The 25,915-nt window shown below is 53.4% G+C and overlaps 1 protein-coding gene across 3 annotated transcripts in view; it reads left to right on the plus strand.

Annotated features, from left to right (window-relative positions):
• LOC147114470 (dynein regulatory complex subunit 11-like) overlaps positions 1-25,915 on the plus strand; it is a 283,097-nt gene that overhangs the window by 103,763 nt on the left and 153,419 nt on the right. For 2 of the 3 annotated variants that reach the window (XM_085992162.1, XM_085992164.1), the window contains 4 exons: positions 4,275-4,338; positions 4,777-4,883; positions 8,713-8,802; positions 10,394-10,449. In XM_085992162.1, coding sequence (XP_085848288.1) covers positions 4,275-4,338; positions 4,777-4,883; positions 8,713-8,802; positions 10,394-10,449 — 317 coding nt within the window. The remainder of the gene's footprint in view (positions 1-4,274; positions 4,339-4,776; positions 4,884-8,712; positions 8,803-10,393; positions 10,450-25,915) is intronic. The other variant, XM_085992163.1, reaches the window with a different exon arrangement.

A 25,915-nucleotide genomic window follows, 5' to 3' on the forward strand; every position in this document is an offset into this window, starting at 1 on the left:
CACAGGACCTCGCGCTGAGCGAACACAGGACCGCGCGCTGAGCGAACACAGGACCGCACGCTGAGCAAACACAGGACCATGCGCTGAGCGAACACAGGACCGTGCGCTGAGCGTACACAGGACTGTGCGCTGAGTTAACACAGGACAGCGCGCTGAATGAACACAGGACCGCACGCTGAGCGAACACAGGACATCGCGCTGAGCGTACGCAGGACCACCCGCTGAGCGTACACAGGACCGCGTGCTGAGAGTACACAGGACCACGCGCTGAGATAACACTGGGCCTCACGCTGACCAAACACAGGACCACATGCTGAGCGTACACAGGACCGCGTGCTGAGCGAACACAGGACTGTGCACTGAGAGAACTCAGGACTGCACACTGAGTGAACACAGGACCTCGCACTGAGCGATCACAGGACTGTGCGCTGAGCGAACACAGGACCATGCGCTGAGCGTACACAGGACCGCGCGCTGAGTGAACACAGGACAGTGCGCTGAATGAACACAGGACCGTGCACTGAGAGAACACAGGACCGCACGCTGAAGAACACAGGACCGCGCGCTGAGAGAACACAGGACCTCACGCTGAGAGAACACAGGACCGCGCGCTGAGCATGTACAGGACCATGCACTGAGCGTACACAGGACCTCCCGCTGAGCGTACACAGGACCATGCACTGAGCGTACACAGGACCTCCCACTGAGCGTACACAGGACCGCGCACTGAGCGTACACAGGACAGCGCGCTGACCGAACACAGGACCGCACGTTGAGTGAACACAGGACCTCGCGCTGAGCGAACACAGGACCGCGCGCTGAGCGAACACAGGACCGCACGCTGAGCAAACACAGGACCATACGCTGAGCGAACACAGGACCGTGCGCTGAGCATACACAGGACTGTGCGCTGAGTTAACACAGGACAGCGCGCTGAATGAACACAGGACCGCACGCTGAGCGAACACAGGACATCGCGCTGAGCGTACGCAGGACCACCCGCTGAGCGTACACAGGACCGCGCGCTGAGAGTACACAGGACCACGCGCTGAGATAACACTGGGCCTCACGCTGAGAGAACACAGGACCGCGCGCTAAGCGTGCACAGGACAGCGTGCTGAGCGTGCACAGGACCGTGCACTGAGAGAACACAGGACCGCACGCTGAGAGAACACAGGGTCGTGTGCTGAGTGAACACAAGACCGTGTGCTGAGCGAACACAGGTCTGCCCGCTGAGTGTACACAGGACCGCGTGCTGAGCATACACAGGACCGCGTGCTCAGCGTACACAGTACCGCGCGCTGAGCGAACACAGGTTTGCATGCTGAGCATACACAGGACCGCGCACTGAGAGAACACAGGACCGCACGCTGAGCATACACAGGACTGCGCGCTGAGCATACACAGGACCGCGTGCTGAGTGAACACAGGACCTCGCACTGACCGAACGCAGGACCGCGCGCTGAGTGTACACAGGACCGCGCGCTGAGAGAGCACAGGACCGCACGCTGAGCGTACACAGGACCGTGCGCTGAGCGTACACAGGACCGCACGCTGACCGAACACAGTACCTCGCGCTGTCCGAACACAGGACAGCATGCTGAGCATACACAGGACAGTGCGCTGACTGAACACAGGACAGCGCGCTGAGCGTACACAGGACTGCGCGCTGAGCAAACACAGGACCGCTCGCTGAGCGAACACAGGACAGCGCGCTGAATGAACACAGGACCGTGCACTGAGAGAACACAGGACCGCACGCTGAAGAACACAGGATCGCGCGCTGAGAGAACACAGGACCACATGCTGAGCATACACAGGACCGTGTGCTGAGCGAACACAGGACTGCGCACTGAGTGAACACAGGACCGTACGCTGAGCGAAAACAGGACAGCGCGCTGAGCGTACATAGGACCTCCCGCTGAGCGTACACAGGACCGCGTGCTGAGAGAACACCGGACCGCGTGCTGAGCGAACACAGGACTGCGCACTAAGAGAACACAGGACCGCACGCTGAGCGAAAACAGGACAGCGCGCTGAGCGTACATAGGACCTCCCGCTGAGCGTACACAGGACCGCGCGCAGAGAGTACACAGGACCATGTGCTGAGAGAACACAGGACCTCATGCTGAGAGAACACAGGACCGCGCGCTGAGCGTACACAGGACAACGCGCTGAGCGTACACAGGACCGTGCGCTGAGCGTACACAGGACCGCGCACTGACCGTACACAGGACAGCGTGCTGACCGAACACAGGACCACATGCCGAGTGTACACAGGACCGTGTGCTGAGCGAACACAGGACAGCGCGCTGAGTGAACACAGGACGGCGCGCTGAGCGAACTCAGGACCATGCGCTGAGCAAACACAGGACCGTGCGCTGAGCATACACAGGACCGCGCGCTGAGTGAACACAGGACCATGCACTGAGAGAACACAGGACCGCACGTAGAAGAACACAGGACCACGCGCTGAGAGAACACAGCACGCGCGCTGAGGGTACACAGGACCACACGCTGAGCATACACGGGACTGCGCGCTGAGCATACACAGGAATGCGTGCTGAGCGTACACAGGACAGTGCATTGAGCATACACAGGACTGCGTGCTGAGCGAACACAGGACCACACGCTGAGCGAACACAGGACAGCGTGCTGAGCATACACAGGACTTCCCGCTGAGCATACACAGGACCGCACACTGAGAGAACACAGGACCGCACGCTGAGCGTACACAGGACAGCGCGCTGAGCGTACACAGGAGCGCACACTGAGCATACACAGGACCGCGCACTGAGAATACACAGGACCGCGCACTGAGCGTACACAGGACAGCGCGCTGACCGAACACAGGACCACATGCTGAGCATACACAGGACTGCATGCTGAGTGAACACAGGACTGCGCACTGAGAGAACACAGGACCGCACACTGAGTGAACACAGGACCTCGCGCTGAGCGAACACAGGACCATGCGCTGAGCGAACACAGGACCGCGTGCTGAGCAAATGCAGGACCATGCGCTGGATGAACACAGGACCTCGTGCTGAGCGTACACAGGACCACGCGCTGACCGAACACAGGACCGTGCGCTGAGTGAAAACAGGACCGCGCGCTGAGCATACACAGGACCACGCGCTGAGTGTACCCAGGACCGCACATTGAGCGTACAAAGGACCACGCGCTGAGTGTACACAGGACTGTGTGCTGAGCGTATACAGGACTGTGTGCTGAGCGTATACAGGACCTCACGCTGAGCTTACACAGGACCGCGTGCTGAGCATACACAGGACCTCACGCTGAGCTTAAGCAGGACCTCAGGCTGAGCGTACACAGGACCTCACGCTGAGCATACACAGGACCTCACGCTGAGCTTACACAGGACTGCGCACTGAGAGAACACAGGACCGCGCACTGAGCGTAAACAGGACCATGCGATGAGCGTACACAGGACCGCGTGCTGAGTGAACACAGGACCGCGCGCTGAGCATACACAGGACCTCACGCTGACCGAACACAGGACCGCGCGCTGAGCATAAACAGGATCGCACGCGAAGCGTACACAGGACCGCATGCTGAGTGAACACAGGGCCGCGCGCTGAGCATAAACAGGACTGCACGCTGAGCGTACACAGGACCACGTGCTGAGCGTACACAGGACCGCGCGCTGCAGGAACACAGTACCGTGCGCTGAGCGTACACAGGACCGCGCGCTGAGCGAACACAGGACAGCGCGCTGAGAGAACACAGGACCTCGCGCTGAGTGAACACAGGACCGCGTGCTGAGCGTAAACAGGACCGCGCGCTGAGCGTAGACAGGACCGCGCGCTGAGCATACACAGGACTGCGCGCTGAGAATACACAGGACCGTGCGCTGAGCATACACAGGACCATGCACTGAGTGAACACAGGACCTCCCGCTGAGCGTATACAGGACCTCGCGCTGAGTGAACACAGGGCCGCGCACTGAGCGAAAACAGGACCGCGTGCTGAGCAAACACAGGACCGCGCGCTGAGCGTACACAGGACCTCCCACTGAGCAAACACAGGACTGCGCACTGAGCATAAACAGGACCGCGCGCTGAGCATACACAGGACCGCGCGCTGAGTGTACAAAGGACCGCGCGCTGAGTGAACACAGGACCTCCCGCTGAGCGTACACAGGACCGCACGCTGTGAGAACACAGGACCGCGTGCCTCACCGTACACACCGCGTGTAATCAGACCAGGGAAATGAGGATGTTTTTTAATCTCTGTGTTTTCTTTGACTCCAGCCAATACCCGAGGGTTTCTCCTACTTCATGCCAGACATCATCGAGGGCAACAAAATTTATACAAGTAAGGAGCTTTAGTGAGGCCGTGGGGTGTGTCTCTGTGTGGAGGTACTTTTACATGGAGCTTCCCTGAGACAGTAAGGTGCTAACAGAAGGACGAGGCCCCAGTGTGTTGGCTGATCAATTTAAGGGACACTCTGACGGGCCTCAGTACCCAGTCAGTTACAGGATGTGTGGATGTGGTCAGGTCCCCCCCCCCGCCCGCCCGGCCGCCCACCATGGTGGAATGACCTGCCCACGCCCACTGTCGAGGCTCTCAAACCTGGGCCATCAGTGCCCTTTGTAACCAGACCCCAGTGAGAGTCAGAGCCTTCAGGAGAGGGCTGTGGGATCAGAGAAAAGTGAAATGGTTATTAAAATGTGATGTAATCATGGCCATCACCATGGGAACTTTACAATGCAGGCTGCCCCTCCGTTTAACACCAGTGTCGCTTTCTCCCAGTGGTGTGGAAGGAGCGCGACGAGTCGACCAACTTCCGGCAGCAGCATGACGTGGAGCTCGAGAAGGAGGCGAAGAGGAAGGAGGTGGAGGAAGAAATCCGGCTTCAGGTAGGAGTCAGGCACTCTACACTGGGGGACCCTGGGCTTCAGGGGACCCTGGGCTTCACTGGGGGACCCTGGGCTTCACTGGGGGACCCTGGGCTTCACTGGGGGACCCTGGGCTTCACTGGGGGACCCTGGGCTTCACTGGGGGACCCTGGGCTTCAGGGGACCCTGGGCTTCACTGGGGATCCTGAGCTTCACTGGGGGACCCTGGGCTTCACTGGGGGATCCTGGGCTTCACTGGGGGACCCTGGGCTTCACTGGGGGACCCTGAGCTTCACTGGGGTATCCTCGGCTTCACTGGGGGACCCTGGGCTTCACTGGGGGACCCTGGGCTTCACTGGGGGCCCTGGGCTTCACTGGGGGATCCTGAGCTTCACTGGGGGACCCTGGGCTTCACTGGGGACCCTGGGCTTCACTGGGGGACCCTGGGCTTCACTGGGGGACCCTGGGCTTCAGGGGACCCTGGGCTTCACTGGGGATCCTGAGCTTCACTGGGGGACCCTGGGCTTCACTGGGGGATCCTGGGCTTCACTGGGGACCCTGGGCTTCACTGGGGGACCCTGGGCTTCACTGGGGGACGCTGGGCTTCACTGGGGGACCCTGGGCTTCACTGGGGGACCCTGGGCTTCACTGGGGGCCCTGGGCTTCACTGGGGGACCCTGGGCTTCACTGGGGGACCCTGGGCTTCACTGGGGGACCCTGGGCTTCACTGGGGGACGCTGGGCTTCATTGGGGGACCCTGGGCTTCACTGGGGGACCCTGGGCTTCACTGGGGGACCCTGGGCTTCACTGGGGGACCCTGGGCTTCACTGGGGGATCCTGAGCTTCACTGGGGGATCCTGGGCTTCACTGGGGACCCTGGGCTTCACTGGGGGATCCTGGGCTTCATTGGGGATCCTGAGCTTCACTGGGGGATCCTGGGCTTCACTGGGGGATCCTGGGCTTCACTGGGGGATCCTGGGCTTCATTGGGGATCCTGAGCTTCACTGGGGGACCCTGGGCTTCACTGGGGGATCCTGGGCTTCACTGGGGACCCTGGGCTTCACTGGGGGATCCTGGGCTTCATTGGGGATCCTGAGCTTCACTGGGGGACCCTGGGCTTCACTGGGGACCCTGGGCTTCACTGGGGGACACTGGGCTTCACTGGGGGACCCTGGGCTTCACTGGGGGACCCTGGGCTTCAGGGGACCCTGGGATTCACTGGGGGACCCTGGGCTTCAGGGGACCCTGGGATTCACTGGGGGATCCTGGGCTTCAGGGGACCCTGGGCTTCACTGGGGGATCCTGGGCTTCACTGGGGGACCCTGGGCTTCACTGGGGGACCCTGGGCTTCACTGGGGGATCCTGGGCTTCATTGGGGATCCTGAGCTTCACTGGGGGACCCTGGGCTTCACTGGGGGACCCTGGGCTTCACTGGGGGACCCTGGGCTTCACTGGGGGATCCTGGGCTTCATTGGGGATCCTGAGCTTCACTGGGGGACCCTGGGCTTCACTGGGGGATCCTGGGCTTCACTGGGGGATCCTGGGCTTCACTGGGGGACCCTGGGCTTCACTGGGGGATGCTGGGCTTCACTGGGGGACCCTGGGCTTCACTGGGGATCCTGAGCTTCACTGGGGGACCCTGAGCTTCACTGGGGGGTGCTGGGCTTCACTGGGGATCCTGGGCTTCACTGGGGATCCTGGTCTTCACTGGGGGACCCTGGGATTCACTGGGGATCCTGAGCTTCACTGAGGGACCCTGGGCTTCACTGGGGGATCCTGGGCTTCACTGGGGGATCCTGGGCTTCACTGGGGGACCCTGGGATTCACTGGGGATCCTGAGCTTCACTGGGGGACGCTGGGCTTCACTGGGGGCCCTGGGCTTCACTGGGGGCCCTGGGCTTCACTGGGGATCCTGGGCTTCACTGGGGGACCCTGAGCTTCACTGGGGGATCCTGGGCTTCACTGGGGGATCCTGGGCTTCACTGGGGGACCCTGGGATTCACTGGGGATCCTGAGCTTCACTGGGGGACCCTGGGCTTCACTGGCGGGTGCTGGGCTTCACTGGGGATCCTGGGCTTCACTGGGGGATCCTGGGCTTCACTGGGGGACCCTGGGCTTCACTGGGGGCCCTGGGCTTCACTGGGGGATCCTGGGCTTCACTGGGGGATCCTGAGCTTCACTGGGGATCCTGGGCTTCACTGGGGGACCCTGGGCTTCACTGGGGGATCCTGGGCTTCACTGGGGGACCCTGGGCTTCACTGGGGGACCCTGGGCTTCACTGGGGGATCCTGGGCTTCACTGGGGATCCTGAGCTTCACTGGGGATCCTGGGCTTCACTGGGGGACCCTGGGCTTCACTGGGGATCCTGGGCTTCAGTGGGGGATCCTGAGCTTCACTGGGGATCCTGGGCTTCACTGGGGGACCCTGGGCTTCACTGGGGGACCCTGGGCTTCACTGGGGGATCCTGGGCTTCACTGGGGGATCCTGGGCTTCACTGGGGGACCCTGGGATTCACTGGGGGATCCTGGGCTTCACTGGGGGATCCTGGGCTTCACTGGGGGACCCTGGGATTCACTGGGGATCCTGAGCTTCACTGGGGATCCTGAGCTTCACTGGGGGACCCTGGGCTTCACTGGGGATCCTGAGCTTCACTGGGGATCCTGAGCTTCACTGGGGGACCCTGGGCTTCACTGGGGATCCTGAGCTTCACTGGGGATCCTGAGCTTCACTGGGGGACCCTGGGCTTCACTGGGGGATCCTGGGCTTCACTGGGGGACCCTGGGCTTCACTGGGGGACGCTGGGCTTCACTGGGGGACCCTGGGCTTCACTGGGGGATCCTGAGCTTCACTGGGGGACCCTGAGCTTCACTGGGGGACCCTGGGCTTCACTGGGGGATCCTGAGCTTCACTGGGGGATCCTGAGCTTCACTGAGGGACCCTGGGCTTCACTGGGGGATCCTGAGCTTCACTGGGGGACCCTGGGCTTCACTGGGGGACCCGGAGCTTCACTGGGGGATGCTGGGCTTCACTGGGGGACCCGGAGCTTCACTGGGGGACCCTGGGCTTCACTGGGGATCCTGGGCTTCACTGGGGGATCCTGAGCTTCACTGGGGGACCCTGGGCTTCACTGGGGTATCCTGGGCATCACTGGGGGACCCCGGGATTCACTGGGGGACCCTGGGCTTCACTGGGGGACCCTGGGCTTCACTGGGGGACCCCGGGATTCACTGGGGGACCCTGGGCTGGTGAAATCCTTCCCTTCCTTCGGGGTCGCAGGGGGGCCGAACCTTCCTCACGGGTTGTCCCAATCGGCAGAATCCGGGATGACTGGATCACAGGCAGTCGTGGCTCAGTGAGTCGCACACTGAGTCAGAACATCGCGGTAGTCACCCTCCCTCAATATAATGGGGGCAGGGTATTGGGGTATTAACCCACCCTCAATATAATGGGGGCAGGGTATTGGGGTATTAACCCACCCTCAATATAATGGGGGCAGGGTATTGGGGTATTAACCCACCCTCAACATAATGGGGGCAGGGTATTGGGGTATTAACCCTCAATATAATGGGGGCAGGGTATTGGGGTATTGGGGGGGTGGGCCGAGTGACTGCTGTCCAATAGAGTGTGGACAAGGTCAGGCGTGGCTGAAACCCTCTGGGTGAAGGCTGAGTGCTTGGGGAGGGTCCTGAGGGGGTCTGCCGCATCTGTGGACCCCCAGAAACGGCAGGGATTCAGTGCTCGGACTCCCCAAAGAGTCAGTCAGACCAGACTGAGAGCAGGGGACTGAGGGGCAGAATTAGCCTTAGGCTGTCCGACTGATAGTGACCTCCTGCACTCTGACCCCCGACAGGTGGATGAACTGATGAGAGAGGAGCTGAAGAATTTGAGAATGGCTGTAGAACGAGATTTCAGCGAACCTCCCAAAACAAAGGCCAAAAAGGTATCATCGGTGGGGGGAGAGGGAGGAGGGCTAGAACCACTGCAAACAGGCACAGCGAGGTCCAATCTTTATCCCCAACCCCACCAACCCACCTCGCTCAACTCCACCTACCCACCCTCTCCCCATATCCCCCAACACCACCTACTCACCTTCTCCCCATATCCTTCAACCCCACCTACCCACTTTCTCCCCATATCCTTCAACCCCACCTACCCACCTTCTCCCCAAATCCCTCAACCCCACCTACCCACCTTCTCCCCATATCCTTCAACCCCACCTACCCATCTTCTCCCCATATCCCTCAACCCCACCAACCCCAACTACCCACCTTCTCCCCATATCCATCAACCCACCTACTCCCCATATCGCTCGACCCCACCTACCCATCTTCTCCCCATATCCATCAAACCCACCTGCCCACCTTCTCCCTAAAATCCCTCAACCCCACCTACTCCCCATCTCCCCATATACCCCAATCCCACCTGCCAACCTTCTTACCATTTCCCCCAACCACACCTACCCACATTCTCTGCATATTCCTCAGCCCCACCCACCTTCTCCCCATATACCCCAACCCCACCTACCCACCTCGTCACCATATTCGCCAACCCCACCTACCCACCTTCTCCCCATATCCCCACACCCACCTACCCACCTTCTCCCCATATCCCCAAACCCACCTTCTCCCCATATCCCTCAGCCCCACCTACCCACCTTCTCCCCATATCCCCAAACCCACCTTCTCCCCATATCCCCAACCCCACCTACCCACCTTCTCCCCAAATCCCTCAACCCCACCTGCCCCTTGACATTCAATGGCATTACCATCACTGAATCCCCCACCATCAATATCCTGGGGTTCACCATTGACCAGAAACTTAACTGGACCAGCCACATAAATACTGTGGCAACAAGAGCAGGTCAGAGGCTGGGTATTCTGCAGTGAGTGTCTCACTTCCTGACTCCCCAAAGCCTTTCCACCATCTACAAGGCACAAATCAGGAGTGTGATGGAATACTCTCCACTTGCCTGGATGAGTGCAGCTCCAACAACACTCAAGAAGCTCGACACCATCCAGAACAAAGCAGCCCGCTTGATTGGCACCTCATCCACCACCTTAAACATTCACTCCCTCCACCACCGGAGCACCGTGGCTGCAGTGTGCACCATCTACAAGATGCACTGCAGCAACTCGCCAAGACTTCTTTGGCAGCACCTCCCAAACCCGCGACCTCTTCCACCTAGAAGGACAAGGGCAGCAGGCGCATGGGAACACCACCACCTCCAAGTTCCCCTCCAAGTCACACACCATCCTGACTTAGAAATATATCGGCCGATCCTTCATCGTCGCTGGGTCAAAATCCTTTAACTCCCTCCCTAACAGCACTGTGGGAGTACCTTCACCACACGGACTGCAGCGGTTCAAGAAGGCAGCTCACCACCACCTTCTCGAGGGCAATGAGGGATGGGCAATAAATGCTGGCCTTGCCAGCGACGCCCACGCCCCATAAACGAATGAAAAAATACTTGTGGGATTCCTGTGCACCACCACTGATTCAGACCTGAAACTAACTTTTACATTTTTGTTTAGGTAAAAGTTAAAGATAAAGGAGCAAAAAAGAAGGATAAAGACTTGACAGCGAACAGGTAAAAGGTTCAAAGGTCGTCTAATAGTCCCAACCTCTGTGTGACCCCTTGGACTGGACCTGCGGTGTGAGCGTTGCTGACATCAGTGGTGTAGTGTCCGTGTGTAGATAAAGACACTGAAGACAGGAGTTGGTTCATAGGTATTTACTAAGCAAGTCTGGGGGGGGGGGGTCTAAAGGATATACACAATACACAGGCTTATATAGCCCAAGTGGCAATTACCGGCATTACGCACACCTGGGGCTCTTAAAGGCACATACACCATAATTGCTCTTAAAGGCACATACACCACAATTCCTCCCCTTCTAGCTAACTAGTACATCATATTTTAAGTAATTATTAATTACATGTTATATGCAAAATAATATACATTGCTGTATTAATTAATTATAAGTTAGTCTCTCAGGAGGCTTCCTGACTCGGTCCAGATAACGCCTCGGGGGTGTAGTAGTTTCTGGTGGTGTAGTAGGTTCTTCTGGCAAGGCTGATTCGGCTTGAAGGCCAGTGTCGGGTTCATCGGGCTCCAGTATCACCGGATCGGAGGTAGATATGGGTATCTCTACTTCATCGTTAGATGTATAGAGTGGTGGTGTAGGTTGTCCCTTTTCGGATGACTTGACGATTTGGTCAGCATGGCGCCTTATTATGCTGTCTCCGATGTCCACGGTATACATCAGTGGTCCTAATCGTGTGCAGATAGTTCCAGGCTGCCATTTCTCGGTACGGTAGTCCCGGGCCAAAACCGGTTGGCCTATCTGGAAGGCCCTAGTTGGCCTTTCATTCATGCCCTGAAACTGCCGGTTCTCCACGTCCCTTCGGATGTTGGGCTTGACCAAATCCAGCCGGCATCTTAGGTTTCTATTGTAGAACATCATGGCGGGAGTTTGGTTAGTAACCATATGCGTTGCATTCCTATATGCAAATAAGAAGTTATCCACCTTGTGCTGAAGTTTTATGTCTTCATTACCCATGGCCTTGATGGCCTTCTTGAAGGTCTGGACAAACCTTTCAGCCAATCCATTGGTGGCGGGATGGTATGGGGCGGACGTGTAGTGCTTTACCCCATTGTTCTTTAAGAACTTTCTGAATTCTTCGGACACAAATTGCGGTCCATTATCAGAACATATCTGCTCCGGCAGCCCATTCCTGGCAAATATGGTCCTTAATACTGTGATGGTTTTTTCCGTGGTGGTGGAGGACATCTTTATTACCTCCGGCCACTTGGAGTGTGCATCAACTGCGATTAAGAACATTGAGTCCAAAAATGGACCAGCAAAGTCGATGTGCACCCTTTGCCAGGGAGATGAGGGCCACTCCCATGGATGTAGAGGGGCCTGTGGCGGAGCATTTTGGACCTTCTGGCATCCTAGGCAGCTCTTGGTCGTGTCTTCGATGTCTCCATCGATACCTGGCCACCATACAAACGCCCTAGCTAGGTTCTTCATTTTCACTCCACCCAGATGCCCCTCGTGAAGCTCCTTTAGCACTTTATCCTGGAGTTTGGGTGGAATCACCACTCTGGATCCACACATCAAGGTTCCTCGGCACACTGACAGCTGTTCTCTTCTTTGCGAGAATGCTGGCAACAGTGGTTCGCCATGTGCTGGCCATCCCTTCACTGTTAAATCGTAGACCCGTGAGAGAGTAGGGTCATTTCTTGTCTCCCTTTCAATGGCAGAATTTGTCACCGGTAGACATTCCACTATGGTAGAGTGGAATATCTCTACTGGGTCTACTGTAGGTGCCTCTTCTATCGTTGGCAACAGTAGGCGTGATAAACCGTCAGCATTCCCATGCTGTTTTGACCCATTGTATTCAATGTTGTATTGGTGTGCCCCTAGAAAAAGGGACCACCTCTGTAGTCTTTGTGCCGTCATAATGGGGACACCTTTTTTAAGGTTGAATATGGAGATGAGGGGTTGATGGTCAGTCAGCAAGGTAAATTTTTGTCCGTGTAGGTAATGGTTGAATTTCTTCACTCCCCATACCAGGCTGAGTGCTTCCCTGTCTATCTGGGCATAGTTACGCTCAGCTGAGTTCAATGAGCGTGACGCAAAAGCTATCGGCCGTTCCGAGCCATCAGGGAATCTATGGGACAATACCGCTCCTATGCCGTAAGGGGATGCATCGCACGCCAGTCTGATTGGTAGTGATGGGTTGTAATGAGCCAAAATTTTCTCGGATGTGATTAAGTCTTTACATTTATGGAAGGCACGTTTACAGTCTTCGTTCCATTTCCAAATCACTCCTGTCTGTAGAAGATCATTAAGAGGGTGTAGAATAGTTGATAAGTTCTGTAAAAATTTATGATAGTAATTTATTAATCCCAGGAATGACCTTAATTGTGAAACATTTTCAGGTGCTGGGGCTTTTAACACTGCTTCAATTTTTTCAGGTGACTTATGCAACCCTTCCTTATTAATTATGTGGCCACAATATGATATCTGATTTTGGAAAAATTCACACTTGGGGCGATTTGCTCGTAGGCCCCGTTCTTTCAGCCTAGTGAGCACCTGCTCCAAATTGGCAAGGTGCTCGTTGTCGTTTTCTCCTGTTATAAGGATGTCGTCTAGGTAGCATTGAGTCCCCGGAATCCCTTGCAGGACTTGCTCCATAGCTCTTTGCCAGATAGCTGGAGCTGATGCTATTCCAAAAACCAGTCGATTGTACTGGTACAGGCCTTTGTGTGTGTTTATTGTGAGATACTTTTTAGAGGTCTCCTCAACCTCCATCTGTAGATATGCCTGTGCCAAGTCAATTTTTGTGAAACGTTTCCCTCCGGATAGTGAGGCGAAAATATCTTCTATCCTCGGAAGAGGATACTGTACCGTGTGAAGGACCGGGTTTACAGTCACCTTAAAGTCTCCACAGATGCGAATTTTTTTCTGTTCCTCAGAGTTATTTTTCAATGTTTTTTTCATGACTGGAACGATGGGTGTTGCCCATTCACTCCAATCTATTTTGGATAATACGCCTGCCTTTTCCAAATTCTTCAGCTCTGCCTCGACTGCCGGACGTATTGTGTATGGCACCGGTCTTGCCTTAAAAATTTTTGGAATTGCTGCATCTTCCACTTTTATTGAGGCGGTGATGCCTTTCAAGGTTCCTAGCTTCTCTTGAAACACTTCTTTGGCGTTGGCCAAGATGTCTTTTAATCGTTCAGGTATGATGTCATCATTGTTTTTTTCCTTACTGGTCACCGTCAGTGCCTGAATGGAGTGCCAGTCTAAACGTATCTTCCTTATCCATTCACGTCCCAACAACGGTGGACCACCATCTTGTAGAATGTATAAATACAACTTTTGTATTTCTTTGCCGTTGTATACCACAGGCACCCTTATTTTTCCTTTGGGGTAGACTTTCTGCCCCGTATATGTTTTTAAGATAATGGATGTGTCTTTTAGAGGTATATGCGAAAATAGCCTCTCGTAATCTCGTCGATTTATTACGGTTAGAGCTGATCCTGTATCTAGCTCCATTTTAACTGGGGACCCTGCTATTGTGAGGGTAACCCAAATGGTTTGGTAATCCTCTTTGGCAAGTACATTATGTAATTTGAGACAGCTTAGTCTCTTGTTTCCGGAGTCGCTATCGCTATTCTGGTCTTCGGAGCTATTGTCCGTCATCATTTGTACCTTCCTGTACTTTTCTTTATTGATTTTTTGTTTTCTGTCAGTGGATTTATTTTGTCCAGATTGGCATACCCGTGCAATGTGTCCAATCTTACCACATTGCCTGCATGCTTTGCCCTTGAACCAGCAGTCCCTCTGGTTATGGGTGGATCTGCCGCAGCGATAACATCTTCCGAACTCCTGTGTCATTTTATGGGTGCCGAAGTCCTGTGTCTCTTGTTGTATATCTGCAGCTCCTTTTGCTGCTACTTCGTATGATACAGCCATACTGAAAGCTTTGTCCAATGTTAAATCTTTTTCAGAAAGCAGTCTTTTTTGTGTTCCTTCACTTAAGAGACCGCAAACAAATTTGTCTCGAAGATAATCCGATAGTCCTGCTCCGAATTGGCAGTACTTTGATAGCTTTCTTAATTCGGTTAGGTAATCAGCGTTACTTTCATTCTTGTGTTGATTTCTCTTGAAGAACTTGAATCGTTCCGCTATCAGCAGCGGTGTTGGGTTTAAATGCTCCTGCAGGGTATCAACAATTTCTTTAAAAGTCTTGTCCTTTGGTTTGGCTGGAGTGATTAAATTTCGTAACAGCCCGTATGTCTTCGCGCCCATTAAGTTCAGAAGTACTGAAGCTTTTTTTTCATCTGTTATTCCATTTGCAGTGCAATAAACCTCTACTCTTTCCACGTATGTGGTCCAATCTTCTATTTCGCCATCAAAAGCCTCAATATTACCAGATTTAGGCATTTCAGAAAGGATATGGCGTTTCCCGCGCTTTTTTTTTCTCTCTGTAGCAACGATATGGCGCTTCCCGCGCTTTCCCACCGCTGCTACCGATAACAATGCTGTTTTACTGTGGTTTCAGTTTATTCACTGTTGGAGACTCGTTCCCGACGGAGGTCTAAACGCTGACCTGCTTGCCGCGCCGGCCGTCTCTCGAGTGCACCCTCCCAGTCCGTTATTGCTTGCCTCCGATTTCGCTGCCTGTCTCAGCTGTAGAGCCCGCCGCTGGAGCTCCAGCCTGACGCCCAGGAAGGATTAGCACAGTACCTGTCACCAGCTTGGCCAGCTGGTGAAACCACAGTTTCTCTTACTTCCTTGAGTCTTCTGGATGCTGGAGGAATCGATGTCCTTGAGGTGCTGCTGAATTGCAGGTAAGTCCGTTTCCACTTCGTCGCCACTGTAGTGTCCGTGTGTAGATAAAGACACTGAAGACAGGAGTTGGTTCATAGGTATTTACTAAGCAAGTCTGGGGGGGGTTTCTAAAGGATATACACAATACACAGGCTTATATAGCCCAAGTGGCAATTACCGGCATTACGCACACCTGGGGCTCTTAAAGGCACATACACCACAATTGCTCTTAAAGGCACATACACCACAATTGGGACCTCTCTTTGGGGTAGCGTTACGCTGTGTACTCATCAGCAACGGGCGTCTTGCCACTCCGTCACCCGGCGGCAATGCTCCAGTTTATAAACCATGGCTCGACACCCGGCCTGGGATCTCAGTTGGGCCTCGGGCAAATTTGGAGTGGATCCGGGCTGAGGCTCCTCAACCCGAGCCAAACAATAACGGTCCGACTGGGAGTGACGGCACCGCAAATGATCAGCCTGAGGAGCGAGAGTAAGAGTGAGCATCCGATACAATCACCGTCAGTCTGGAGGGACACAGTGTGTAACCCAGAGTCAGCAGGTTGTGGTTTCAAGCCCCAGTTCACAGACTTGAGCTCATAATCCAGGCCGACACTCCAGTACAATACTGACGGAACGCCGCACTGTCGGAGGGGCAGTACTGAGGGAGAACCGCACTGTCGGAGGGGCGTACTGAGGGAGCGCCGCACTGTTGGAGGGGCGTACTGAGGGAGCGCCGCACTGTCGGAGAGGCAGTACTGAGGGAGCACCGCACTGTCGGAGGGGCAGCACTAAGGGAATGCTGCACTGTCAGAGGGGCAGTACTGAGGCAGTACTGAGGGAGCGCCACACTGTTGGAGGGGCAGTACTGAGGGAGCGCTGCACTGTCGGAGGGGCAGTACTGAGGGATCGCTGCACTGTCGGAGGGTCAGTACTGAGGGAGCGCCGCACTGTCGGAGGTGCCGTCCTTCGGATGAGATGATAAATCGAGGCCTCATCCGCCCATTTAGGTGGATGTAAAAGACCCCCGGCACTGTTTCGAAGAAGAGATGGGGAATTCTCCATGTGTCCTGGCCAATATTTATTCCTCAGCCAACATCACCGGTATTCTGTTCTGAATACTGATGAGGGTGATGGTTCCTCTGGGGAGTACAGCCAGAGCCAAGCCCACGGCACCATGGGTGGCTCAGCTGTACTGCGGGGGGGGAGGAGGAAGAAGATCGGGAAAGCAATAGTGGTAGGGGATTTGCTAGTTAAGGGAACAGATAGATGTTTCTGCAGCCGCAGACGTGACTCCTGGATGGTATGTTGCCTCCCTGGTGCCAGGGTCAAGGATGTCACCGAGCGGCTGCAGAACATTCTGAGGCGGGAGGGTGAACAGCCAGAGGTCGTGGTCCATATCGGTACCAACGGCATAGGTAGAAAGAGGGATGAGGTCCTGCAGGCAGATTTTAGGGAGCTAGGAGAGAGATTAAAAAGCAGGACCTCAAAGGTAGTAATCTCCAGATTACTCCCGGTGCCATGAACTAGGATAGAGCAGATGAATACGTGGCTGGAGTGATGGTGCAGGAGGGAGGGCTTTAGATTCCTGGGGCATTCGGACTGGTTCTGGGGGAGGTGGGACCTGTACAGGCTGGACAGGTTGCACCTCAACAGAGCCGGGATCAGTATCCTCGCAGAGGGGTGCGGGACGGGGGGGTTGCTAGTGCTGTTGGGGAGGGTTTAAACTAATTTGGCAGGGGATGGGCACCAGGATGTAGCATTAGAAGGGGGAAACAAGGTGCGCAAAGGATTAAGAGAGACGGATAGCACTAGAGTAAGAAATAAATAGGTGTAGGAACTGGGGTTCCTAGATGAAGAATTGAGATCGACTCAGAGAATCAAAAACAATAACATTTAATGAACAAACGAAGCTGTACAGTAAACTGTAGGATACAATGCAAATAGGTCTGGTCTGCTTGAAAGCCTCTCTGGAACTGCTGGAAGGTTCCGAGCTCTGACGTCATGATGTCATCACGTTCTTCCCGCTGTTGAGGGATCACGTGACGGGCGGCATGATGTCATCACGTGGAGTACAGGAAAGAAGCCCTAGTACAGTTAACAGATACATTAAAGGTGCAGCCCCCAGCTGTACTACATTGCTGTAAAAGGAATTATATACAATTGTCCGTAATCCTCTGCTGGTTCCGCCACATAGGATTACATAGGATGTACGGCACAGAAACAGGCCATTTGGCATTTATGCTCCACTCGAGCCTCCTCCCGTCTTTCCTCATCTAAATCTATCACCATATCCTTCTATTCCTTTCTCCCTCATGTGTTTATCTAGCTTCCCCTTAAATGCATCGATACTATTCCCCTCAACCACTCCCTGTGGCAGCGAGTTCCACATTCTCACCACTCTCTGGGTAAAGAAGTTTCTTCTGAATTCCCTATTGGATTTCTTGGTGACTATCTTATATTGAGGCCTCTAGTTATGCTCTTCCCCACAAGTGGAAACATTCTCTCTGTATCCACTCTATCAAAACATTTCATCATTTTAAATACCTCTATTAGGTCGCCCCTCAGCCTTTTTTCAAGAGAAAAGAGACCCAGCCTGTTCATCCTTTCCTGATATGTATACCCTCGCATTTCTGGTATCATCCTTGTAAATCTTCTCTGCACCCTCTCCAGTGCCTTTATATTCTTTTTATAATATGGCGACCAGAACTGTACGCAGGGTAGATGGAGAGAAACTGTTCCCATTGGCGGAAGGGTCGAGAACGAGAGGACACAGATTTAAGGTGATTGGCAAAAGAACCAAAGGCGACGTAAGAAAAACTTTTTTACACAGCGAGTGGTTAAGATCTGGAATGCACTGCCTGAAAGGGTGGTGGAGGCAGATTCAATTTTATCTTTCAAAAGGGAACTTGATAAGTATCTGAAGGAAAAACATTTACGGGGCTATAGGGAAAGGGCGGGGGAGTGGGACTAGCAGAGAGCCGGCACGGGCTCGATGGGGCATTGGTTCCGGCCCTGTTGAGCTGTAACCCGTCCAGCCTGTACAGGTCTCACCTCCCCCAGAACCAGTCCCAATGCCCCAGGAATCTAAAGCCCTCCCTCCTGCGCCATCTCTCCAGCCGCGCATTCATCTGCGCTATCCTCCTATTTCAATACTCACTAGCACGGGAGTAATCCGGAGATTACCACCTTTGAGGTCCTGCTTTTTAATCTCTCTCCTAGCTCACTGAAATCTGCCTGCAGGACCTCATCCCTCTTTCTACCTATGTCATAGGTACCGATGTGGACCACGACCTCTGGCTGTTCATCCTCCCGCCTCAGAATGTTCTGCAGCCGCTCAGTGACATCCTTGACCCTGGCACCAGGGAGGCAACTGTGATGAAATAACTGTGTTCTGATATTTGCACTTGCACTTGTAATGTCTGGAATGTTCCACTAGGGGGAACCACTAATGCTCCTCCCTGGCCCCGCCCCTCTTCTGGTATGTTCTACCAAGGGCTCGGTCGATGATGGACTCTGTTAACTCTGCCATGATTCTTATTTAATAAAAGGCTTCAGTCTTAAGCTTTAACTTCGGATTCGGGCAGTTATTTGGCACATCAATTTTATTAAATAACAACTTTTGGAAGATGGATCGATTTTTGAAACCAGAGCGTCTGGATATCGATCCCCATTCGGCAGATGCGTCGAAGAAATTTACGCATTGGCTCCGATGTTTTGAACACTTCATCGCATCATCGACCGATCCGACGGTTAACAAGTTGGGTCTTCTAACCAGCTTGGTAAGTCATCAAACTTACTCTATAATTGAAGATATTACTACATATGAAGAGGCCCTCGCAGCTCTTAAAGCCCAGTACCTTAAGTCGGTTAACGAAGTATACGCCAGGTATCTCCTGTCTACTCGCAGGCAATTACCTGAGGAATCGCTGGACGATTTCCTGCAGGACCTTAAGGCTTTGGCTAAGGGTTGCAACTACAAGGCTGTCTCTGCCATAGTGTATCAGGAAGAAGCCATCCGCGATTCTTTCATATCTGGCCTCCGATCTAATTATATTAGACAGAGACTCCTCGAGAACGACTCGTTAGTTTTAAAAACGGTTGTCGCTGCTGCTCGATCGTTAGATGTAGCCCAGAAGAATTCAGAAGTGTATGCATCAGCCCATGCATCTCTCTCAGCCTCGTGTGTTCCGAGTATGGAGGCATCCATAACACCAATGGAGCCCCCACTTAATCCTATTGTTGCGGCTGTGCCCCATGGGTCTAAGTGTTATTTTTGTGGCCAATCTAAACACCCCAGGCAAAGTTGCCCAGCCAGAGAGGCTACCTGTTTTAAATGTAAGAAACGGGGACATTTTAGTAAAGTGTGTAAGGGTAATCCTGTACCCGATGTCTTCTCTGCTGCCGCCTATCGTTTTACTCTAGCCTCGGCTACGGTTGACCAGACCATACCGTGTTCCTTGTCAAAATCTATGATGGACATTAAGATTAATGGTCGTCCTACTGGGTGTTTGATAGACTGTGGCAGTACTGAAAGTTTTATACACCCCAACCTTGTTAACTCCTGTTCATTGAAGGTGTATCCTACTCGAAGTGAAATTGTGATGGCGTCCAAATCCCTTACTTCGGAGGTAACTGGATATTGTAAAGTCACATTGACCGTTAAGGATACGGAGTATAAGGATTTTAAACTCCTCATATTACCTCAGTTGTGTGTGAACTTAATATTAGGCTTGGACTTCCAGTGTCAGCATGAGAGCGTTACCCTTAAGTATGGTGGATCCCAGCCTCCGCTCGCAGTCTGCGGCCTTTCTACTTTAAACGTAAGCCCGCCTTCTTTGTTTGCGAACCTTGCTCCTAATTGTAGACCTATAGCGACTAAGAGTCGACGGTATAGTTCAGAAGATAAAACATTTATAAAAGAGGAAGTGGAAAGGCTTCAACGGGAGGGAATCATCGAACACAGTGGTAGCCCGTGGCGTGCCCAGGTGGTGGTGGTTAAAACTAATGAGAAGAAAAGACTTGTGGTCGATTATAGCCAGACTATAAACTTGTATACCCAATTAGACGCCTATCCTTTGCCTCGTATTTCTGAGATGGTGAACCAGATAGCTCAGTACCGCGTGTTCTCCACCATTGATTTAAAGTCTGCCTACCATCAACTCCCCATCAAAATAGAAGACCGACCTTATACGGCCTTCGAAGCTAATGGGCGCCTGTTCCAATTCCTTCGGGTGCCCTTTGGAGTGACGAATGGGGTATCCGTCTTCCAACGGGAGATGGATCGTATGGTGGATGAATACGCGTTGGAAGCAACATTCCCGTACCTGGACAATGTTACCATCTGTGGGCGTGACCAACAGGAGCATGATCAAAATCTCGCGAAGTTCCTAGAGTCTGCAAAGAGGTTAAACCTGACCTACAACGAAAACAAGTGTACCTTCAATACTACACGTTTGTGTATTCTTGGTTGCGTTGTGGAGAATGGGGTAATCGGGCCAGACCCTGAAAGATTACGCCCACTTAAGGAATTACCTTTACCTCACACTGTAAAAGCCTTAAGAAGGTGTCTGGGATTCTTCTCGTACTATGCCCAGTGGGTGGCTAGCTACTCAGATAAAGTCCGACCTCTTATTAAGTCGACGTCTTTTCCGCTATCGGCGGAAGCTCAGGAGGCTTTCCTTAATATCAAACGGGACATTGAGAAGGCCGTGGATGAGAAGATCCCATTTCAAGTGGAAAGTGATGCATCTGATTTTGCATTGGCAGCAACTCTTAACCAAGCTGGTAGACCAGTAGCCTTCTTCTCTCGTACATTGCAAGGACCAGAAGTTCGACATTCTTCAGTGGAAAAGGAGGCACAGGCAATTATTGAAGCAGTCAGGTATTGGAGACATTATCTCGCTGGCCAACGTTTTACGCTCATTACTGACCAGCGATCTGTGGCCTTTATGTTCAACACTAAGCAGAGAGGCAAGATCAAAAATGATAAGATTTTAAGATGGCGAATAGAACTGTCAACATATGACTATGATATTCAGTACAGGCCTGGAGTATTTAATGAGCCATCGGATGCTTTGTCACGAGGAGTATGTGCTAGTCTAGGTATAGATAAGCTTCAAAGTCTCCACGACGCACTCTGCCACCCTGGGGTTACTAGAATGAACCACTTCATTAAGTCTCACAATCTACCCTACTCTATTGAGGAGGTCCGGACAATGACCAGAACCTGTCATGTTTGTGCTGAATGCAAACCCCGCTTCTATAAGCCGTCCGAGCCAGCTCATCTTATTAAAGCAACTCGACCATTTGAGCGTTTGAGTCTCGATTTTAAAGGTCCCCTTCCATCGAGCGGCCGTAATGTCTATTTTCTTAATATTATAGACGAGTACTCTCGGTTCCCTTTTGTTATCCCCTGTCCGGATGTGACTAGTGCTGTTGTAATTAAATGCCTCTGCCAACTGTTTTCCTTGTTCGGCATGCCTAACTATATATACATAGTGATAGGGGTTCTTCCTTTATGAGCGAAGAATTACGACAGTTTTTGCTATCGAAGGGGATTGCAACGAGTAGAACTACCAGCTATAACCCTCGTGGTAATGGGCAGGTCGAGAAAGAAAATGCGACAGTGCGGAAGGCTATCGTACTGTCTCTGAAGTCACGAGGCCTGCCGACCTCTCGCTGGCAGGATGTCCTGCCAGACGTGCTGCATTCCATAAGGTCTCTTTTGTGTACAGCGACGAATGCCACCCCTCATGAAAGGATGTTTAGTTTTCCAAGAAAAGCTACTAATGGAGTATCGTTACCCACATGGTTGACGACCACGGGCCCTGTGTTGTTGCGCAGACATGTGAGAGGCCACAAGACTGATCCACTGGTGGAGGAAGTACAACTCCTCCATGCTAATCCCCAGTATGCGTATATTCAATATCCGGATGGGCGAGAGGATACGGTCTCTATTAAAGATCTTGCACCTGCTGGAGCTCGAAAAGAGTTCGACTCTGAGAGTAGAGTTTTCAATCGTGGTATTGGACCTTCAGAGACACAAACCCTCAGTGTGGAAAATACTGATGATTCTGGGAATTCGAATGAACCGGAGTTAGTACTCCGGGAGGAGCCTCAGCAAGAGTTACGTCGTTCCCAGAGGATTATCAGACCACCTGACAGACTGAATCTATAGCAGGGGGTGAATGTGATGAAATAACTGTGTTCTGATATTTGTACTTGCACTTGTAATGTCTGGAATGTTCCACTAGGGGGAACCACTAATGCTCCTCCCTGGCCCCGCCCCTCTTCTGGTATGTTCTACCAAGGGCTCGGTCGATGATGGACTCTGTTAACTCTGCCATGATTCTTATTTAATAAAAGGCTTCAGTCTTAAGCTTTAACTTCGGATTCGGGCAGTTATTTGGCACATCAGCAACATACCATCCTGGAGTCACGTCTGCGGCCGCAGAAACACCTGTCTGCTCCACTAACTATCAAATCCCCTACCACTATTGCTTTCCCACTCTTCTTCCTCCGTGCCCCCCCACCCCCCCCCGTATAGCTGAGCCACCCGTGGTGCCGCAGACTTGACTCTGGCTATACTCCCCAAAGGAACCATCGCCCCCACCAGTACTCAGAACCAAATATTGGTTGGAGAGCACGATGCACTCAGGAGACTCCTGCACTACCTGCCTTGTCCTCCTGGTCTGTCTAGTGGTCACCCATTCCCTTTCTGCCTGCACACTCTATCTGTGGGGTGACCACTTCCTGAAACGTGTTATCCACGAAGCTCTCAGCCTCACGGATGCACCGCAGTGACGCCAGCTGCTGCTCAAGCTCCAAAACCCGGAGCGCGAGCTCCTCCAGCTGACGACACTTCCTGCACATGTGGTTGTCCAGGACACGGGAAGCGTCCTGGAGTTCCCACATGGCACAGGAGCTGCATTCCAGGGGACTGAGCTGCCCGGCCATGTCTTTATTTAATAGGCTATTAACGAGAAACACTTACCAGCTACTCACCAATCAGCTCCTTCCCTGGTTGTGACATCAATTTAGTGGTTTTGCAGTTGTTGTTGTTTTCGCTGGAGGTACTCCGCCTCCTCACTGTGCTCGCTCAGGCCCTCCCGCTCGATTTATACTCCGCCTCCTCGCTCCCACCGCTGCTCCGGTCTGTGTTCTCTCTGGGCCTCTCGCTCGATTTATACTCCGCCTCCTCACTGCCCCCGCTGCTCCAGTCTGTGTTCTCTCTGGGCCTCTCGCTCGATTTATACTCCGCCTCCTCACTGCCTCCGCTGCTCCAGTCTGTGCTCTCTCAGGCCCTCCCGCTCGATTTATACTCCGCCTCCTCACTGCCCCCGCTGCTCCGGTCTGTGCTCTCTCAGGCCCTCCCGCTCGATTTATACTCCGCCTCCTCACTGCCTCCGCTGCTCCGGTCTGTGCTCTCTCTGGGCCTCCCCCTCGATTTATACCCCGCCTCCTCACTGTGCTCGCTCAGGCCCTCCCGCTCGATTTATACTCCGCCTCCTCGCTCCCACCGCTGCTCCGGTCTGTGTTCTCTCAGGCCCTCCCGCTCGATTTATACTCCGCCTCCTCACTGCCCCCGCTGCTCCGGTCTGTGCTCTCTCTGGGCCTCTCGCTCGATTTATACTCCGCCTCCTCACTGCCCCCGCTGCTCCGGTCTGTGCTCTCTCTGGGCCTCCCGCTCGATTTATACTCCGCCTCCTCGCTCCCACCGCTGCTCCAGTCTGTGTTCTCTCTGGGCCTCTCGCTCAATTTATACTCCGCCTCCTCACTGCCTCCGCTGCTCCAGTCTGTGCTCTCTCAGGCCCTCCCGCTCGATTTATACTCCGCCTCCTCGCTCCCACCGCTGCTCCGGTCTGTGCTCTCTCTGGGCCTCCCGCTCGATTTATACCCCGCCTCCTCACTGCCCCCGCTGCTCCGGTCTGTGCTCTCTCTGGGCCTCCCGCTCGATTTATACTCCGCCTCCTCACTGCCCCCGCTGCTCCGGTCTGTGCTCTCTCTGGGCCTCCCGCTCGATTTATACCCCGCCTCCTCACTGCCCCCGCTGCTCCGGTCTGTGCTCTCTCTGGGCCTCCCGCTCGATTTATACTCCGCCTCCTCGCTCCCACCACTGCTCCGGTCTGTGCTCTCTCTGGGCCTCCCGCTCGATTTATACTCCGCCTCCTCGCTCCCACCGCTGCTCCGGTCTGTGTTCTCTCTGGGCCTCGCGCTTGATTTATACTCCGCCTCCTCACTGCCCCCGCTGCTCCGGTCTGTGCTCTCTCTGGGCCTCCCGCTCGATTTATACTCCGCCTCCTCACTGCCCCCGCTGCTCCGGTCTGTGCTCTCTCTGGGCCTCTCATAAGAACATAAGAACATAAGAAGTAGGAGCAGGAGTAGGCCATACGGCCCCTCGGGCCTGCTCCGCCATTCAATAGGATCATGGCTGCTCCGAATCTAGACTCACGTCCACTTCCCTGCCCTCTCCCCGTAACCCCTAATTCCCTTATCTGCTAGGAAACTGTCTATCTCCATTTTAAATTTATTTAATGTTGCAGCTTCCACAGCTCTCTGGGGTAGCAAATTCCATAGATTTACTACCCTCTGAGTGAAGAAGTTTCTCCTCATCTCAGTTTTGAAAGGGCAGCCCCTTATTCTTAGATTATGCCCCCTAGTTCTAGCCTCACCCATCAGTGGAAACATTCTCCCCGCATCCACCCAATCAAGCCCCCTCACAATCTTATATGTTTCGATAAGGTCGCCTCTCATTCTTCTGAACTCCAATGAGTAGAGTCCCAACCTACTCAACCTTTCCTCATACATCAACCCCCTCATCTCCAGAATCAACCGAGTGAACCTTCTCTGAACCGCCTCGAGAGCAAGTATATCTTTTCTTAAATATGGAAACCAAAACTGCACGCAGTATTCCAGGTGTGGCCTCACCAGTACCCTGTATAACTGCAGCAAGACTTCCCTGTTTTTATACTCCATCCCCCTTGCAATAAAAGCCAAGATTCCATTGGCCTTCCTGATCACCTGCTGCACCTGCATACTAACTTTTTGTGTTTCATGCACCAGGACCCCCAGATCCCTTTGTACTGTAGCACTTTGCAGTTTCTCTCCATTTAGATAATAACTTGCTCTTTGATTTTTTCTGCCAAAGTGCATAACCTCACACTTTCCAACATTATATTGCATCTGCCAAATCTCTGCCCACTCACTTAGCCTGTCTATGTCCTTTTGCAGGTTTTTTATGTCCTCCTCACTCACTGCTTTCCCTCCCATCTTTGTATCGTCGGCAAACTTGGATATGTTGCACTCGGTCCCTTCCTCCAAATCGTTAATATAGATTGTAAAGAGTTGGGGTCCCAGCACTGACCCCTGCGGAACACCACTAGTTACTGATTGCCAGCCCGAGAATGAACCATTTATCCCAACTCTTTGTTTTCTGTTAGATAGCCAATCTTCCACCCATGCCAGTATATTACCCCCAATCCCGTTACTTCTTATCTTGATCAGTAATCTTTTGTGTGGAACCTTGTCAAATGCCTTTTGGGAGTCCAAATACACTACATCCACTGGTTCCCCTTTATCCACCCTGTATGTTACATCCTCAAAGAATTCGAGCAAATTTGTCAAACATGACTTCCCCTTCATAAAACCATGCTGACTCTGTCCTATTAAATTATGTTTATCCAAATGCTCTGTTACTGTTTCCTTAAT

Source organism: Somniosus microcephalus, chromosome 7 (assembly GCF_052327205.1).
Source record: "Somniosus microcephalus isolate GS21.2 chromosome 7, FLI_Smic_1.0, whole genome shotgun sequence".
NCBI classification, from domain to species: Eukaryota; Metazoa; Chordata; class Chondrichthyes; order Squaliformes; family Somniosidae; genus Somniosus; species Somniosus microcephalus.